The sequence below is a fragment of the Sturnira hondurensis genome, unplaced genomic scaffold (genome assembly GCF_014824575.4).
Source record: "Sturnira hondurensis isolate 20B ecotype Veracruz unplaced genomic scaffold, ASM1482457v3 Scaffold0006437, whole genome shotgun sequence".
Classification (NCBI taxonomy): domain Eukaryota; kingdom Metazoa; phylum Chordata; class Mammalia; order Chiroptera; family Phyllostomidae; genus Sturnira; species Sturnira hondurensis.
In genome coordinates this window covers 4,827,084-4,845,548 of record NW_028079068.1, presented here as the reverse complement: position 1 = coordinate 4,845,548, position 18,465 = coordinate 4,827,084, and the positions used below count along the sequence as shown (strand labels likewise).

Below are 18,465 nucleotides of genomic sequence, written 5' to 3'. Positions count from 1 at the left end.
TTTTTTCCTCTGCTTTACATTTTTTAAAATATAATTTTAGAGAGGGTTTGTACTAGTCCGTTGTTAATTTATTGTATATATTTACAGTGAATGTTGAATCAGCGAATATTGAACCATTGCTCTTAGGGAAGGCATAGGGTCAGAATCCTGCCAGCCTCTGTGCTCAACATTTTCGTCAGTTAATGAATACGTAACCTTGTTTTATGTGTGTTTCTGTTTATAGACACTATTTCATATATTACTTAATATTTTATTATTAATTAATTAACATTACTTTACTTATATAATTAACTGCCATTGAACTCACGGCCAGCTGCATTGCAGCTCATGAGTGAAGGAAGCTTACCCCACACCTGAGTTTTCTCCGTAAGGCACATCACAGCCTTTTCGCTTTTGGGAACACCACCCAGCATCCCAGCACTAGGCTTAGGGACCATCTCAGCCAGTGACATCACTAAGAAAAGGCACGAAGCGGAGCAGTGACGCACGGGGAGGGGGACTTGTACTTGTTTACAGCGTGAGCACTGAGACAGGGCGGCAGAGCCTGCCCGGTTCATTCTCTGCGGAGCGCATCGAACAGGGCCTGTCCAGGTTTTTGCCGCTTGGTGCCTTTCCGTGAGTGACTGCAAAACCATGCAAGTTTTGATTTTGGAGTTACAAGTACATTTTAGCGTGTAGACGAATTTGCAAGTACGAACTTTGCCAATAACGAGGACAGGCTGTGTGGGTCAGAGGATGCAAATAGCTTCACAAATTGAGATTTTGATTTCGGAAGTCGTCGTAACAAATATAGTGGGTGTTAAATGGTGCTTGGTACATGGAAAGAATTTAATAAACGTTTATAAAATGAATTAGTCACGGATGAAGATTTTTACTACCATTTTGCCAGATACTGGGATTTGCTTTTTAAATTTAAAAATTTTGCTGATTTGCATTGGATGCCTGTTTTACTGCCTTTATTTTTACACTTGATCTTAGCCAAAAGGCCGAGAAGCGATACTGTTGCCTTTATTTTTAAAAAATTACTGTGAAGGGTGAACATTTTTCTTTGATTATTGGCTATTTTTATGTTTTCTCGTGTAAAATGTGTTTTCTCATTTTATCTACTTGTATCTCTTGCTGATGTTCATATATCTAATGGAGATATTTATATTTATTATAGCTGTTCACATTTTCGTATATTTGATATAAAAGCATTTATTCCTAATTCTATTATTTTGTTGTTAAATTTTTATTTAGAATTTATATTTGTAACTTACTTGAATCTGTAGATTTTTGTAATTCTTCAATTCCTTCAATTTTGGTAAATCTATCTTCCTGAGGTTGGGATTAAAGTAACTATGGTTTGCAGAAGTTATTTCCAAGTAATTTGGTACTAATAATAGTTAAATTATTAAAACTTGTTAATTAACTGTGTATATGTTAAATATATTTAGGGTTAGTCCTGGAGTAAAATGTCTTCATCACTCTTACTTGTATTTTAACATATTTTCTTGAGTTACGGTACTTAAGGACTGTTTATAACACCCAGCTTCTTAGTTTTATGCTTGTGTTTATCTATTTTGCTTGTGTTGTTGATGGGTCTTAGTTTTTGCTGAGGAGCTTTAACTATCTTAAGATGTATCAGAGCAACCCTGACTCGGGGACTTTCTCCTTTGAACTTGAAGGTGATCTATCAGTTATGTGCCTGCTCCGACACGTCCGGCCCTACTCTGCGGTACTTGAGAACCAGCCAGGACTTCTTATTTTCTCAGTTGCAGCATTTGCCTTTTTCTAACAAAGGTAGGACATTATTTTTCCTTAAAACAAATTTGTAAAGTCCATGGTGAGTGGGGTTACTCACGTAACATTTGTGGGGTGTGGTTACAGTTGTGGACTTCTGTTCTCTTTTTGTTACTAGCTTGGCCCTTGGGGTTGCTTTTGTAATTGGTGCTAGAGAAGACTGATGTTCTAGCTGCCAGTGCAGAATGATTTGAAAACAGTCTGTCAAAGATGGAATCTGATCGCTTTCCTAGCAAAATTTTTAAATTGTGTTTAAGGATAAGAAAATTCTGGAAACTTAGATTTTTAGATTTTTTTTTAGTAAAATCATTTTATAAAAAATCTCTTTTATGTTACTTTCTTATGTATATATTGAAACTGTATTAGGTCTTGAAATGAAAAATAGAAAATTAATTATGGTGGAAACTACTTATAACTTAGTTTATTGACCTGACCAACATAGTTATCCCAGGCCAACCTACCCATGCTTTATAGGGTTCTATCTACAGTATATAATTTTCATTTTGATCACTATATACTTTTCACAGTATATAATTGTCATTTTAACCATTTTTTGAATTCATGTTATATTTAGACAGTGGGGATCTATTGAGTTTTTAAAAAATGTACTTTGTATCATCTTTATGTTTTAGGAAATCCAGGCTCACTGATTTCACAACAAATTTTTTTTTAATCACAAATAGGCCCTTTTATTTGTCACCATGAAATGTGTGAATTTGAACATATGCTTGGGCTAGGGGCTCATCTCCATCAGCTGGTTCAACTTCAGCGCCCGTCTCATCCCCCCCTATCCAGAACTGCTGCCTTCAGCACAAAGTTCACGAGTTTTCCTAATTCCAACTTGGGCTTCTTCAGCATTCTGACTTTTCTAACAGAGACCTCCTGGGGCAGATAAATGGATTGGCAAGGCTTTTCGGTGCCTTTCCCAGTGCTATCTGGGATCAATTTATTCACCACTTCTTTCAAGTCATTTGTCTGCATCTCTTGGGTCGTGATTTCCATCATCTGCTTCCGGATTTGGCGCACCTGCTGCTGCTGAGCACAAGAGGTCTTCCGAATCTGATTGTTGTGTTTTTTAGTAAAACCAACACAGGATAAATGAAGCAAATACCCATCAGTAGTCTTGACATCAACATGAGCTTCAGTCCTGGTCTGCCATTTTTTTTTACCACAGAGCACATTTTGTCATGGGTAAGATCCACGCCATGGAAATTAGGCAGTTTTTGCCCTGAACATCCTCAGTAATTAGCTTGAATTATCTAAATGCAAGTTCATCACTCTGCAGATCGGCCAAGCTCACTTCAAATACATGGCCCTTCAGACCATCTAATGTGATTTTGGGTCCTTGAGTTCTCGTGACTAGTGTCCTTCCAGTGTTTCTTGTGTCGAACACAGCTGGCACTCTAACCTCACGCCAGTCTTTCTTAGAAAATGGGTCAACCAATTTCTTCTTTGCTCCCCCTTGGCCCCCTTTCGTCAGGCGCTGTTCTTGCCTACTGCCATGGTGCTGCTCAGAGAGCTGGAAGGTCACAACGAATTTTTATATAACTAGTAATTATCAGTAGAGCAGTGGTGTGAGAAACCCTTGGGAATTATCCATTGGCAAAAAATTTTTCACTTCACTTTCATAAGTGTATTGTATTCTTAGTCCTAGGATTTTGTTTGTATAAGAAGTTTTTTTGCCCTGGCTGGTGTAGCTCAGTGGATTGAGCGTGGGCCTCCAAACCAAAAGGTTGCCGGTTCGATTCCCAGTCAGGGCACATGCCTGGCCTGTGGGCCAGGTCCCCAGTTGGGGGCTTGTGAGAGGCAACCACACATTAATGTTTCTCTCCCTCTCTTTCTCCTTTCTCGCCCCTCTCTCTAAAAATAGATAAATTTTAAAAAATCTTTAAAACAATTTTTAAAAAAGACATTTTTTAAAACCCTCTTTTATGCCTAATTAGAAAACCAGTTAGGCTTCCCTATTATGATACATTTTTAAAAAGTTGATCCAGCTTTGCCCATTGTTCTTGTTGTAGTGGTAGCAGCAGCTACAGCAGTATTTGGTGTGTTTTGTTTATACTGCCACAAGTTAGGGCTTCAAAGGCAGGCATATTAAAATAATGCTGGGTTCAAAAATCCATATAATGATTCCCAACCCTAATTATATGGGGCAGTTTTTTTGTTTATGGTTTTAACGCGTGCAGAGAGTGACGGGGCTCAGTCCTGCTTGGTAGCTGCTTTTCTCATGGCCCCCGGGACTGGCTCAGCTCCCCTCTCTTCCTCTTGGCGTGGATGTGTGTCCCCATCCCCTCTTCTCCTGATGAACGCGAGGGCCCGCTTGTCCTTGGAGACCTCAAGCTGCTCCGTGGCACCCTGCCCATGAGGGGCTAAACCGCACACCTCTCGGCTGTGTCCCCCATGAACGTGGTGTGCGTGGTGAGGTGCCCTTGGCGGTGGCTGCGCCTCGGCTTGTTCCCGCTCTTGGCCACCCTGCAGCCCTTGTTGAGGCGGCGGCTGTGGCAGAGCCCCGGCTGCCCCTCCCCAGCGGATGCTGCGGCCGAAGGCCCGCCCCTAGGGAGGTGGTACGCCAGGCGTCCTGGGTCGTCTTAAGGGATGTCATGAAGTGATACAATTTAAGTTAATTGTAAGTTCTTCAAACATGTTTGTTTTGTGAAATAAAAATGAAGCTAGGATTGCTTTTAATTTTTAAATATTTTTATAAATTTGAGAATTTTTTTAAGTATTATGTTCTGTATTAATGTCAAGACGTGAGGGACTCAGAATTCTGTAGATCTGTGTGACACTATGCTTGTAATGGAAATTTGATCTTGTTCTTCATTTGCTTTTGCTGGTTTTTTATTGAATACGCCACCTCATTTTTTCCTCCGTTGGCATCTGTTTTTTTTTCTTTTCACTTTACAGAGTAATATAAATTTTTATGTCGCCAAGTTTCATAAGTTATTGACTAAGTTTTGTGGGAAAATATTCGATGAGTTATTTAGGCCTGTTCTGATCTCGTGTTATTTTTCTGGGAAACTGAGCTTATGTACTTGACTTCCAGAATATGAAATTTCTATTTTGAACCAAATGTCGTGGCTGATGAAGACCGCCTCAATAGAGCTGAGGGTGACGTCTCTGAATCGGCAGCGGTCACACACCCAGAGGCTCCTGCACCTCCTGCTGGACGACATGCCCGTGAAGCCCTACTCAGGTGAGCAGGTGCCTGCGGGCGTCGCGGCCCCACGCCGCCGCCTGGCCTGGCCTGGGGGAACGCAGGCACGGCTCTGGCTCCTGTGCCGAGCATGGGAGTGGGGGCCAAACAAGTTCTTCCTGCCTTTAGAGGCTTTTCCTGAAAGCACAGAATTATAGAGTTATCCCGTAATCGTCATTTTATTATTGTTTGAAGCATCCACATTTTGCTACAGTCAATTACACAGATTTCAGCTTAACAGTAACCTACAACCTTCGGACCAACTGATACATACAGAGGTTTCAGAAGAGTTTGTCTCATGGAGCCAGCATGACCTAAGATATTTCTGTGTGTGTTATATATGCAAATTGAGCATAAGCTTTTCTAATCATCTCTGGGGCATGATTGGGTGCTGTCTCTTTTGGAGTTCTGATTATCCTCTTTACAATTGTGAAGTGGTTCCCATAGGGACAGAAGGAATTAGGGGAGTGCTCTTGGTAGGTCCTCATCATCTGTGCATTTTAATTACCTGTTTGCAGAGGGCTCTTTGACCTAGAAACAGTGACCTAGAAAGAGAACACGTTATGTTTGTTTCAAATAAATTTTACAAGCGTGTTTTTCTTTTTCTGATCTGTTATTACCGATGCGCCACCAGATGGTGAAGGAGGAATAGAAGATGAAAATCGGTCTGTCTCTGGGTTCCTTCACTTTGACACTGCTACCAAAGGTAAAGCCCTCTGAACGCACGGTTGCAGAATTTCAGGAGGCAACGGTCATGCCTGTATCTTCACATTCTTAACTGGTATACAAAAGCCACATACAAGACTATTTGTCACCCCCCCCAAAAAAATGTTGTAACTAGGATATTAGGATAGGAAAAAATATTTTTGCAAATGGATATATTAGATACAAAATTGATTTTATTTTCTAGACTAATGCCCTTTTTGAACATAGCACTCACCATCTTTGATTGGAATTCAGTGGCTTGCTCTTCTCAATGTCCCAAGTAAAATTGAACTGCTTTTTATTACTTCCAGTACGTCGAAAAATTTTAAGTATCCTTGACTCGATTGACTTCAGTCAGGAGATCCCCGAGCCTTTGCAGTTGGATTTCTTTGATCGGGTCCAGATCGAACACGTGATCGCTAACTGTGAACATAAGAATCTGCGGGGACAGACGGTCTGCAACGTCAAGGTGAGGATGGGTCCGGTGTGTGTGTCCAGTGGTTCACGGTACTTTGTCAGACAAAAGCGTAATACACCGACTATATTCTGATGGAGGTAGTGATTGTTTTCCAGTAGAGATGCTGGTTTACTGAACTGTGGTGTTCAGTATTCAGACACCCGGAAAATCAAACTGAGTAGACCACACTAACGTCACCTGTTGAAAAGGCGCCTCATCACCTTTCTCTTAGTAGTCGTGCCGCCCAGCTCTAACTGTGGACTCGGTTTTAACCGTTCACCTTTCTGCCCGGTCAGTGGTAATGGCCTCACTAGTAGGAAGAAGATACCCAGGGCGTGTGCACTGACTTACCTGCCACAGGGGCTCTTGGGCACCGCCCTTGAATTGAGGGGCGCCCGGGGTATCTGACCAGGAGCGGGACAGAGCCGCAGTTAGGTTTTATGTAATGTATCTGGGACTTCTCCCTCTAGGGCAGTGCGTACGGATTTCTGGGGGTTATTGTTCTCTCTGTGTCTGAAATGGTCTTACTTTTCTCTCTTTACCCACTTACGTAGCTTCTTCACAGGGTTCTTGTTGCTGAAGTGAACGCCCTCCAGGGCCTGGCAGCCATCGGGCAGAGGCCTCTGCTCATGGAGGTGAGCCTGCTGAGGGCATTGTTGGGTTTAGCCCTTTTACGACTTGAACTACTTAACGTGCCGTTTAGAGGACAGCACAGTAAATTGACTTGTAGTTCATTAATTAGTGAATGACTTAAAAATTAAACTTTAATGGAATCTTTCATTTTTGACTTTACAACTTTTGTAAGCTGAACTGAAGCTAATGTCTGGGTGTCACAGTCAGTAATGGGTTTTCTGCTGGCCTGGTTGAGGGGGTGCTTCCGGTCCACATTGCATGCTGGATTTCACTTCCTGCCTGTCAGTGAGGGGGGAGAGTCATTTGTCATCCCAGGTGGGGCGTCGTGATAGAGGAAGGGGTCGGGTGGGCAGAACCATGCATATGGAAACAGCTGGCTGGGCCCAGACAAGAGGGAAAGATAAAAAATGCACATCAGGGAAAAATGCCGTGGAACTTGGGTTTTAGGCAACTCAAGTGCCCAAGGATTTAGCACACATAGATAGTTGCAAGGAGAAGGAAGACTGGGCTAAAGAGCTGATTGCCATTCATGTCCCACCTTTGCTCCCTGCCTTACACACACACACACACACACACACACACACACACACACAGCCAAATATATTACTTTTCATTTTTCATAGCACTGGCCACCAGTATAACTTGGAAACGTGTCTGCTGGCTGGCGTATGTGTGGAAGGTTTCCAGAATAGCGTTAGTGTTTCTGGATTAACGCTAACGTTTGTTAGCGTTTTCGGATTAACTGACAGTGAAAAAATAGGCAGCTGTTGGTAAAAGCCTTCATTTGCCATGTGTTAATTAACCTGTGACTGCGCTTCTCCGGCTTTAGGAGATCAGCACCATCCTCCAGTATGTGGTGGCGAGGAACAAGTTGTTGCAGTGTCTCCACGCAAAGCGGCACGTGCTGGAGTCATGGAGGCAGCTGGTGGAAATTATACTGACAGCTTGTCCCCAGGACCTCATTCAGACGGAGGACCGGCAGCTGATTATCCGTGATATTTTACAAGATGTGCATGACAAGGTGACACACTTCCTCAACTACTTCGCACTGCTGAACAGATGCTTATGTACATGCAGTTTGCCACTGTCCTCTTTATTTCCCACTTAGATCAGGAATAAATAGAGTCGTGCAACACCAATGTTAAGCCTTTCCTTGAGAAAGGTATTGATTCTGTATGGTAGTCGCTGTCAGCTACAGTGTGTAGCAGAATTGTCTAGGGAGCTTTAAAAAAATTGTCATGGACAGATCTCACCAGACCTACGGAATGGGACAGTGTAGTGGCGAGGCCATTTATGTGATTTGCCCCTGAAACCTCCTGGGGGGTTCCGATGGGAATCCCTTCTGGTTGAGAACACGTGTTACTCAGCATCGTATCTACTCCTACTAGCTTGTTTTCTTCAAACAGTACAGTGCTATCTTATGTTCTTACGGTATTTGAACAGCAAAGCATATATACAGTGTATCGGTGACGGTAGCCGAAAGCAGGGTCCTCACTCTGACTTGTCTCTCTGCTCTAAGATCCTGGATGACGAGGCAGCACAGGAGTTAATGCCCGTGGTGGCAGGTGCTGTGTTCACCCTGACCGCCCACCTGAGCCAGGCCGTCCGCACGGAGCAGAAGCAGCCGTTGGCCTCGGGGCTCGGAGAGGCCCACTACGCTTTCATGCTGGAGGGCTCGATCACCTCGCCTTCTCCCGGTGAGGAGAACCCGGTGGTGGATTTCACGTCCATTGGAGATTCGTCACTTCACATCATACTGAAGAAACTCTTAGACTTCATTCTGAAGACAGGTCCTTTCATCTGAATTTTCTGTGAATTAACAGCGTTTGAATTTGTTTTATTTAACTTTAGTTTGAAAAAAAGTGTTCTCTGTGTCTCCCTAGGTGGTGGGTTCCAGCGAGTGAGGACACACCTGTACGGCTCTCTGCTCTATTACCTGCAGATCGCCCAGAGGCCAGACGAACCCGACACCTTGGAAGCAGGTGGAATTAGATAGATCCCTAAACTTCTCTGGTTTTGGAGATGGGTTAAATGTTTAAAAATCACTTTTTCATCTGCTGTCTAAGCAAAGCCGAAATAAATGAATCTTCGTGGAATCGGAATCATTAAAGGGACTTACTCTAAAGTAGAGAAAGAATGTTTAGTTCTCTAAAATTGTAAAGGTGAAACAGGATTGTGAAAACCCGTCAGATAGGACCTCAGCTTATATTTCTGTAACTCGCCCTCTGGCCCTGGGTGAACCTCTGCAATGGCTCCGTTCTTCCAAAGCACGGAGCTAACGTTATTTTACAGTTGGCTTTGTTCATAGGCATTTGAATTATTTTTAACTTTACTATCAAAAAATGTTGCATCAGACGTTCTACATGCCTGTGTGTTTTTCAAGATGATACTTCACGGTGGAATTTCCGTGCTAAGAGTGTGCAGTTTTCTTTTAATGGATTTTATTGAGTGGCCCTCTGCCATTTACACACTCGTCCATAGCATGTAAATGTCTTTATAGATGGATATGAGGTTTTCTTGTACACATTCTGAGGAGGAGAATTACTTCTTCAGAAGATATTTATATTTAGAATAGTGGTAAATACTGCTTTCTAAAATGTAGTTCATGTTTTTAATTGATAGCAGGGAGCTGGATTCTTCGGTCTCCAGATAGGGAACATGTCTTAAACAGCAGACTAGTCCGGGTGTAATAAACACCCTGTGCCAGTTACTCTGCTGTTTAGGAACTTGTTGGGGGCACCTTCTGGTAATGGACTCCTGTGCCCTTTTGAGAACCCTGAGTGTTTGTTATTTTGTACATAGATTCTTAAAAACCACTCTGAGTCGAAGGCCCAGATTATTTAGTGTTAGCCTTTGCTGGCTATATTGTTTGACATAGTATCGTTCTTAGAAGATAACAGTAGCCAAATGATGTATTTAGAGAAATGTCCTACCCATTTAATGCACAAAAATATTTTTAAGGTTATTAAGAATAATAGTTCAGAGTAGCTTTTATTAAATTTTTTATTAAACTATATTTTATTGATTATGCTATTACACTTGTCCCATTTCCTCCCTTCACCCCCCTCCACCCTGCACACCCCCTCCCACCCACATTCCCCCCCTTTAGTTCATGTCTGTATGTCATACTTATAAGTTCTTTAGCTTCTACATTTCCCATACTATTTTTGCCCTCCCCCCTGTCTATTTTCTACCTACCATCTATGCTTATTCTCTGTACCTTTTCCCTCTCTCTCTTCCTACTCCCCTGTTGCTAACCCTCCATGTGATCTCCATTTCTATGGTTCTGCTCCTGATCTAGCTGTCCTCTTAGTTTGCTTTTGTTTTAGGTGTGGTTGTTAATTATTGTGAGTTTGCTGTCATTTTACTGTACATGTTTTTGATCTTTTTTTTCTTAGATAAGTCCCTTTAACATTTCATATAATAAGGGCTTGGTGATGATGAACTCCTTGAATTTGATCTTATCTGAGAAGCACTTTATCTGCCCTTCCATTCTAAATGAAAGCTTTGCTCAATAGAGCAATCATGGCTGTAGGTCTTTGGATTTCATGACTTGGAATACTTCTTTCCAGCCCCTTCTTGCCTGTAAGGTCTCTTTTGAGAAATCAGCTGACAGTCTGATGAGAAATCATTTGTAGGTGACTGTCCCCTTATCCCTTGCTGCTTCTAGGATTCTTTCCTTCATTTTAATCTTGGGTGATGTAATTATGATGTGCCTTGGTGTGTTCCTTCTTGGGTCCAACTTCTTTGGGACTCTCTGAGCTTCCTGGATTTCCTGGAACTCTATTTCCTTTGCCAGATTGGGGAAGTTCTTCATTATGTGTTCAGATAACTTTTGCACTGGTTGTTGTTGTTCTTCTTCCTCTTCTTCTCCTATAATTCAGATGTTGGAATGTTTATAGATATCTTGGAGGTTCCTAAGCCTCTCCTCATTTTTTTGAATTCTTGTTTATTCTTTTCTGATTGGATGTTTTGTTTTTCCTTCTGGTCCACTCCATTGATTTGAGTCCCAGTTTCCTTTCCATCACTATTGGTTCCCTGTACATTTTCCTTTATTTTGCTTAGCATAGCCTTCATTTTTTCATCTAATTTGCAACCATATTCAAGCAATTCTGTGAGCATCCTAATTACCAGTGTTTTGAACTGTGCTTCTGATAGGTTGGCTACCTTTTCATTCCTTAGTTGTATTTTTTTTTTGGAGTTTTGATCTGTTCTTTTGTTTGGGCTGGGTTTTTTGTTTTGATGCATTTGAAATGTAGTGAGGGGCAGAGCCTTAGGTGCTCACCAGGGTAGGGCACCTCAGTCGCTGGGTTGTGACGCAGTATGTGGGGCAGGGTCCGAGAGGGAACGGTGGCGCTTTCTCTGCTCTCTGCCGGATTTCCATCACTTCCCCCACTTCCCACAAGCAAATTGGGCCCTTCTGGTGCTGGTTCCCTGGGTGGGTGGGTTTGTGTACATTCTAGGACGCTGTGGGTCTCTCCCAACGAACTCTCCTGTGAGGCTGGGAGTCTCTCCTGGCACCTCAACCCCCACAGGTGTTTTTGATTGGTGTTTGAGGCTTTATTTCCCTGNCCAACTTCTATGGGACTCTCTGAGCTTCCTGGATTTCCTGGAAGTCTATTTCCTTTGCCAGACTGGGGAAGTTCTCCTTCATTATTTGTTCAGATAACTTTTGCACTGGTTGTTGTTGTTCTTCTTCCTCTTCTCCTATAATTCGGATGTTGGAATGTTTATAGATGTCTTGGAGGTTCCTAAGCCTCTCCTCATTTTTTTGAATTCTTGTTTATTCTTTTCTGATTGGATGTTTCGTTTTTCCTTCTGGTCCACTCCATTGATTTGAGTCCCAGTTTCCTTTCCATCACTATTGGTTCCCTGTACATTTTCCTTTATTTTGCTTAGCATAGCCTTCATTTTTTCATCTAATTTGCAACCATATTCAAGCAATTCTGTGAGCATCCTAATTACCAGTGTTTTGAACTGTGCTTCTGATAGGTTGGCTACCTCTTCATTCCTTAGTTGTATTTTTTTTTTTTGGAGTTTTGATCTGTTCTTTTGTTTGGGCTGGGTTTTTTTGTCTTGATGCATTTGAAATGTAGTGAGGGGCAGAACCTTAGGTGCTCACCAGGGTAGGGCAACTCAGTCGCTGGGTTGTGACGCAGTATGTGGGGCAGGGTCCGAGAGGGAACAGTGGCGCTTTCTCTGCTCTCTGCCGGATTTCAATCACTTCCCCCACTTCCCACAAGCAAATTGGGCCCTTCTGGTGCTGGTTCCCTGGATGGGTGGGTTTGTGTACATTCTAGGACGCTGTGGGTCTCTCCCAACGAACTCTCCTGTGAGGCTGGGAGTCTCTCCTGGCACCTCAACCCCCACAGGTGTTTTTGATTGGTGTTTTGATGCTTTATTTCCCTGTGCTGGGACCCTGGGTTGCATGGTCTGTCTCGCTCCCCTGTTTCGCCTGGTTTATCTGCATGCGAATGTGAGCCTGCCTGGCTTGCCTGGCCCACCAGCTGCCTTTCACACTGCGCCCTTCCACATTCTGCTGCCTTGCTGGGTCCGCCAGTTGCCGCCTTCCGCACCCAGGGTCGGCCAGCCACCGCTTTTCTTGCCGCGACCCCTCTCTGCCCTGCTGCCAACTCCGCCTCTCCTACCTGTCTGGATGGATGTGTCTTCTTTCACTCCTTGGTTGTCAGACTTCCCTACAGTTCACTTTTCTGTTAGTTCTGGTTGTTTTTTGTTTTCAAATTGTCCTTCTTTTGGTTGTGCGAGGAGGTCCAGTGTCTACCTACACCTCCATCTTGGCCGGAAGTCTCCAGAGAAGCTTTTTAAACAAATAGGAGCAAGACAGCAATAGGGATCCCACTCCCCCTTCACCTTAACACCACTCCCCCATTTTCCTCTGGTCTAAGACTAATTCTGTACTCAGTCGAATTGGCAAAGTCACCACTGAACCGCTAGGTGGAGCTCTACATCATGATTTTCATGTCATTATGACGTGGTAAAGCAGGGCAACTGTGAAAGAAAATTGTTTTTAAATTTCAGATGATCTATTGTTAGAGTAATTTTATCACTTAATTATTTTTACATTTTATTTTGACTTATTTTAAGTAACAAAGTAATTTTTCCCCAGGTAATAGTGTTTTTAAGTTTCAAATTAGAAATATTAAATTTAAAAGGTATTTATTGTGCACATACTTTTGTGCCAGACGGTGTACCTACTTTAGGTTTTGTTTTGAAACAAAAACTGAATTTTAATGTTTATGTGTTTATTTTTTCACACTACTTCCTACTTTAGCCATATTACTGGATACTGGCCAGCCCTTTTCCCTGTTTTGATTGAAAGGAGTCTGACTTACAGAGACTAAATAACTTGCGTATCTGACAGACTTGAGAATTAGAATTCAGTGTCAAGTTTTCTCCATTTGTTTCCCTTGAATGTTGTTGCTCTTGACTGTAAGCCTCACATCATCATGTTTTATTTTGTGTTTTTGTAATTTGTGATTTTTTTCCTTATTGTAATTTGATAGCTAATACCTACCAGCATGTAGTTCTTGAAGTGTAATAATTCATTGACCAAAACTGCTTTTTAAAGTATTGAAAATTTTTCTGTTGTGACTCTTGTAGCCAAAAAAACCATGTGGGAAAGGTTGACAGCCCCCGAAGACGCGTTCAGTAAATTACAGAGAGAAAACATAGCCATCATCGAGAGCTACGGCGCCGCCCTCATGGAAGTGGTCTGTCGGGACGCGTGCGATGGCCATGAGATCGGAAGGGTACAGTAACTCCTGTTTAGTGTTATTATTGAATAAATGTTTCAGCTTGTGAAGGTATAAACTGACTCAACATTTTAGAAGCATGTTATATACTGAGAATTATTTTCTGCAGTGTATTTTGGTGAACTTACTATCATTCTGAATTTTTATTTTGTTTAGTCATATGTTTTGTTTAATTCTATTTAGAGTCTTAATTAGTTCAGAATTTTCCCTCAGAATAATCTCTTTGCTGATTTTGAGGTCAGCCTGACACTGGTAGAAACAACAGAGAAGCTGCAGGTAATCTCCTACTAGTGGGAAGTTACACAGCATGTGAAGTGTGTGTTGGAAACCATGGGAAACAGGATTCTAAGAAGTGGGGTAAAATATAAGCTGTAATAAATTCGAATTATGTTTTTGAAAAAGGTGTTTGTATTCTTATGCATAGACAAAAGACTAGGAGGAGATAGACTAAAATGGATTAACTGGTTTTTTAACTTAAAAAATTTTTTTTTAAGATTTTATTTATTTATTTTTAGAGAGAGGGGAAGGGAAGGAGAGAGAGAGAGAGAGAAACATCAAATATCAGGCAACCAAACGTCGTGTGGTTGCCTCTCACTTGCCCCCCACTGGGCACCTGGCCTGCAACCCAGGCATGTGCCCCGACTTGGAATCAAACTGGCAGTGTTTGGGTTCACAGGCCTGCACTCAATCCACTGAGCCACACCATACAAGGCTATTTATTTATTTTTAGAGGTGGGGAAAGGAGGGAGGAAATGAGGGAGAGAAACATTGACTGGTTGCCTCTCACATGCCCCCCACTGGGGACCCGGCCTGCCACCCAGGCCTGTGCCCTGCCCGGGAATGCAACTGGCGACCACAGGCCCGCACTCAACCTGCTGAGCCACACCAGCCAGGGCAGATTAACTGTGCTTCTCAGACTGTGTATCAGGCTGTGTGTTTTCTGTGTTTTCTAGAATGTGTAAAATTTTATCACTAGAAGGAAAATGTTATTTTAAAGAATTTTTGTTCTAACAAGTAATATTTAGCTTCTGCTGAAATATATTTAATGTTCTCATTTTAATGTATTGGGTTTTGTTTCCGAGGTAAAACTTTATTCTGAAAACTTTCCTTTTATTGATCCATTGAGATTTTGGATACGTAGCTCTCAATTTCTCAAAAAAACAAGAAAGTTTTATTGCAGGCCTCGATTCTCCTTATGAGAAAAGTTCAGACCACTCGCAGACGCAGGTCCCTCCTGTCTGTGGGTTGGCCGCCACCCCCAGCTCGTGCTTTGGTTTTCCTTCAGATGCTGGCGCTGGCTCTCCTCGATCGGATCGTCGCCGTGGACAAGCAGCAGCAGTGGCTTCTGTACCTGTCCAACAGCGGCTATCTGAAGGTGCTGGTGGACAGCTTGGTGGAGGATGACCATACTTTGCAGAGCTTACTCACGCCGCAGCCACCGCTTTTAAAAGCCCTGTATACTTACGAATCTAAGATGGTAAGGCTTTGGATTCATTTGAGGTTAGATCTGCTGCTTGTTCCCTGGGGTGATAGATGCAGTTAGCACACAAGATGAATGTGGAATAATACCTTGGGAGTATTTCTATCATGTAAGCTGACACTGTGCTACAGGGTTTTAAATCTGGGGACATAGCCTGCAAATGTGTCTCCGAGCTTGCCCAAGTTGAGTTGCAGTGATCCTGAGAGAGTTCGTTGGATGACGGAACTGCTACTTAGGTTGCTGGTGGTGGCGAGTGACGACGTGGCACTCTGCGCTCTCCGAGGAGAGGGGAGCAAAGCTGTCTTCCCCCGACAAGGTTCTGGGACCGTGGTTGCCTCCCGGACAGTCCAGTGTGGATCGCTGGTTCCACTCTAAACACAGGGTTTCCGGTCCAGTCTGTAACTCATCATCTCCTTTACTCCAAATCTGTTTTCTCCGTTTCTCCCTGCTTAACATTGTTACAATGTCACAATAATAGACGCACTGAAGTCTTAGATTTAAGTGAATTAACTTTCTCCCTCCTTCATTTATTCGTTCAACAAGTATTTATTAAATGTGTATTATATGTCAGGCGTGGCAGTAGGTACAGTTGTGAGCAAACAGTCTTCCCTGCTCTCCATGGGCCCACCTGGTGGTAACGGAAACTACTCTTTATTTGGGTACTTTATTTGTGCAAAACACTGTATACGGCGCTTCAGATGTGCTATGCCACGTAATCCTCAAACAGTCCCACGAGGAGGACGGTGTGATGTGCCCCTTCGTAGCTGGCTCAGAACCTCTCTTCAGTGGTGGCTCAGGATCGGAAATGTGCCACGAGAGTCTCGATTTTGTCTGAGGCCTTGGTGTGATCTCTGTAGTGATGGTTTCCTTTGGCGACTTCTCAGGCGTTTCTCACCAGAGTGGCTAAGATACAGCAGGGAGCTTTGGAGCTGCTGCGGTCTGGGGTGATCCTGCGGCTGGCCCAGTGCCAGGTGTACGACATGCGCCCGGAAATGGACCCGCAGGGGTAAGTGTCCACACAGATTGTTCGGTTAAGTTTCCCACCGAGGTTATTAAGGAAGAAAGACATTTCAACATAATTTTACCACTGGTTTTTTTTAAAGATTTTTTTTTTATTTCTTAGAGGGGAAGAGAGGGAGGGAAAGGTCAATTTCTAAAGGATGCATCAGTCAATTGTCTCTTGCACATGACCAGCTGGGGAACCTGGCCTGCAACCCAGGCATGTACCCTGACTGGGAATCGAACCCATGACCTTTCAGTTTACAAGCCAGTACTCAGTCCACTGAGCCACACCAGCCACGGCTGCCACTGGTTTATAATTCTGAGTGGTAATCTTTTATCTTGATGGCCTTTTTGGTGGGGTGGTCATACATCCCTGTCACTTACTAATAAATGAAGTTGCTAATAAGGGCAAAAGTGGGGGGGACCTAAAGCTTTCCATTTTAGAGCAGGAATGTAAGTGGGGAATGGGAGAGCATTTTGTAAGGAAACGTTTTTCTTCCCAACTTTATTGTTTTGTTCAGTAGAAATACTCTTTTCGGTTACAGTGGTATTTTAAAGTATCATGGTGAAATTACAGTTTGTTGTGGATTTCCTATTCCTGATGACTGGAATAACATTTTGCATTTTCTCATTTTAACATTTTTACCAGCTGCTTGCCAATTTGAAAGCTTCAGGTCAAATTATATTAAGTTTCAAGCTGTTTAGCAGATTTCCCAGTTCAGTTTGAATGTAGATTTTATTTTTCCTTTTTTGTCTACATGGCTATGACATTCTTAGGCAAACGGCGTGCCCTCCTAGGGGCAAATAACACTAAGGCCAGTTTTCCTTTCGTTCTTCAAAGAGCCATGTGAGATTGAATGTTCAATTTTTTAGGATTAGCTACAGAACTCTTTTTTAACTCCAAAAGTTTTAAAATATTGCCTCTTATTTTTTTTTTTTTTAAGATTTAACTTAATTTTAGAGAGAGGGGAAGGGCGGGAGAGAAACATCAATTGGTTGTCTCTCACATGGCCCCAGCTGGGGACCTGGCCCTGTGCAGCCCAGGCATGGGCCCTGACCAGGAGTCAAACCGGCGACTTTTCATTTTGCGGGACAATATCCAACCCACTGAGCGACACCAGTCGGGGCAGTATTGACGTTTAAACATGAGATTTACTGTTTTTATCTTACATGGAGAGGATTGGGTTACTTAACATTTCTCAGATCGTGGCACTTGCTCTCTTGCAAAGCGTTTGGCCGCTCTGGGTTTCAGTGTTCTCCTCCACGCCCTTCTCAGCAGGCAGCCGTTCTCTTCCGTCTGAAACTTCAGAGGGAAACATTTACAATCAGTGATGCTTTTGTTAATAGAGTGTTCTGAGACAGCCTTAAAAGTCAAGTGATTTTAACAATGGCATTTTAACTTTTTAAAGTCTTGTTATTTTTAATTGAATCTATTGGGGCAACATTGGTTAATAAAATTATATAGGTTTGAGGTGGACAATTGTATAATACATTATCTGTGTATTATATTGTATGTTCACCACCCCAAGTCAAGTAGATATTATGTTTTTGTTATTTATTTATTTAATTAATTTATTTTTTAAGATTTTCTTCATTTTTAGACAGAAGGGAGGGAGAAGGAAAGGGAGAGAAACATCAATGTGTGGTTGCCTCTTGCACACCTCCAACTGGGGACCTGGCCTGCAACCCAGGCATGTGCCCTAGCTGGAATCGAACCGGCGACCCTTTGGTTCACAGGCCGGCACTAAAACCTCTGAGCCACACCAGCCAGGGCCATATATTTTTTTAAAAAACTAGTGGACTGCAAATGTAGATTCATTTTGGCTTTGGTTACACGAGAGGGAAATTCGGGAAGGACTTGTTCTTATCTATTTCTTACTCATAGTTTCTAGGGCCCAAGGGGATATTTAGAGTAGAATAAATATGTGTAGGACATTTCAAGCATTGTCTTTTCAAATTACACTGATTATCTTGTAAGGCTTTTCAGAATTCAGATAACTGCTTTGGTTTTACTGTCTCTGTGGGGTGCAGAGGGCTCATTAGTAGCTTCACGTCTCAATCAGCCGCCTGCGGGTTTGCCCCGGAGATAGACGGCAGGGACGCTCCAGTGTGCCTTAACCCTTGCTCTGTTTGCGCTCTCCTTGTTCGCTGGCAATGAATGAAGCGTGTTCGGCATGAGGGACCCCCCAGTGTTCATCCCGACCCCGGTGGACCGGTACCGTCAGATTCTCCTTCCAGCTCTCCGCTTGTGCCAGGTCATCCTCACATCTAGCATGGCCCAGCACCTGCAGGCAGCAGGCCAGGTAAGAGGAACATTAGCACAGAAACCTTAGAAATCTTAGTGTAGAACGCTTAGCCTCCGTGCCAGCTCCTCACGCTCCAAATGTAGGAACCCTAGGCATAGAGAGCGTGAGCGGATTTGCAGGAAGGGGCCTGTTGG

The 18,465-nt window shown here is 42.9% G+C and overlaps 1 protein-coding gene and 1 pseudogene across 1 annotated transcript in view; one reads left to right on the top strand and one right to left on the bottom strand.

Annotated features, from left to right (window-relative positions):
• Positions 1-18,465, top strand: part of NUP205 (nucleoporin 205) — a 72,828-nt gene that overhangs the window by 39,861 nt on the left and 14,502 nt on the right. Inside the window, exons 23-34 of the mRNA XM_037049137.1 lie at positions 1,668-1,782; positions 4,826-4,975; positions 5,610-5,681; positions 5,992-6,149; positions 6,692-6,772; positions 7,600-7,791; positions 8,290-8,560; positions 8,654-8,752; positions 13,392-13,540; positions 14,829-15,020; positions 15,908-16,029; positions 18,190-18,328. Of these exons, the coding sequence (XP_036905032.1) occupies positions 1,668-1,782; positions 4,826-4,975; positions 5,610-5,681; positions 5,992-6,149; positions 6,692-6,772; positions 7,600-7,791; positions 8,290-8,560; positions 8,654-8,752; positions 13,392-13,540; positions 14,829-15,020; positions 15,908-16,029; positions 18,190-18,328 (1,740 nt within the window). The remainder of the gene's footprint in view (positions 1-1,667; positions 1,783-4,825; positions 4,976-5,609; positions 5,682-5,991; positions 6,150-6,691; positions 6,773-7,599; positions 7,792-8,289; positions 8,561-8,653; positions 8,753-13,391; positions 13,541-14,828; positions 15,021-15,907; positions 16,030-18,189; positions 18,329-18,465) is intronic.
• LOC118989115 (40S ribosomal protein S3a-like) lies at positions 2,533-3,285 on the bottom strand (annotated as a pseudogene).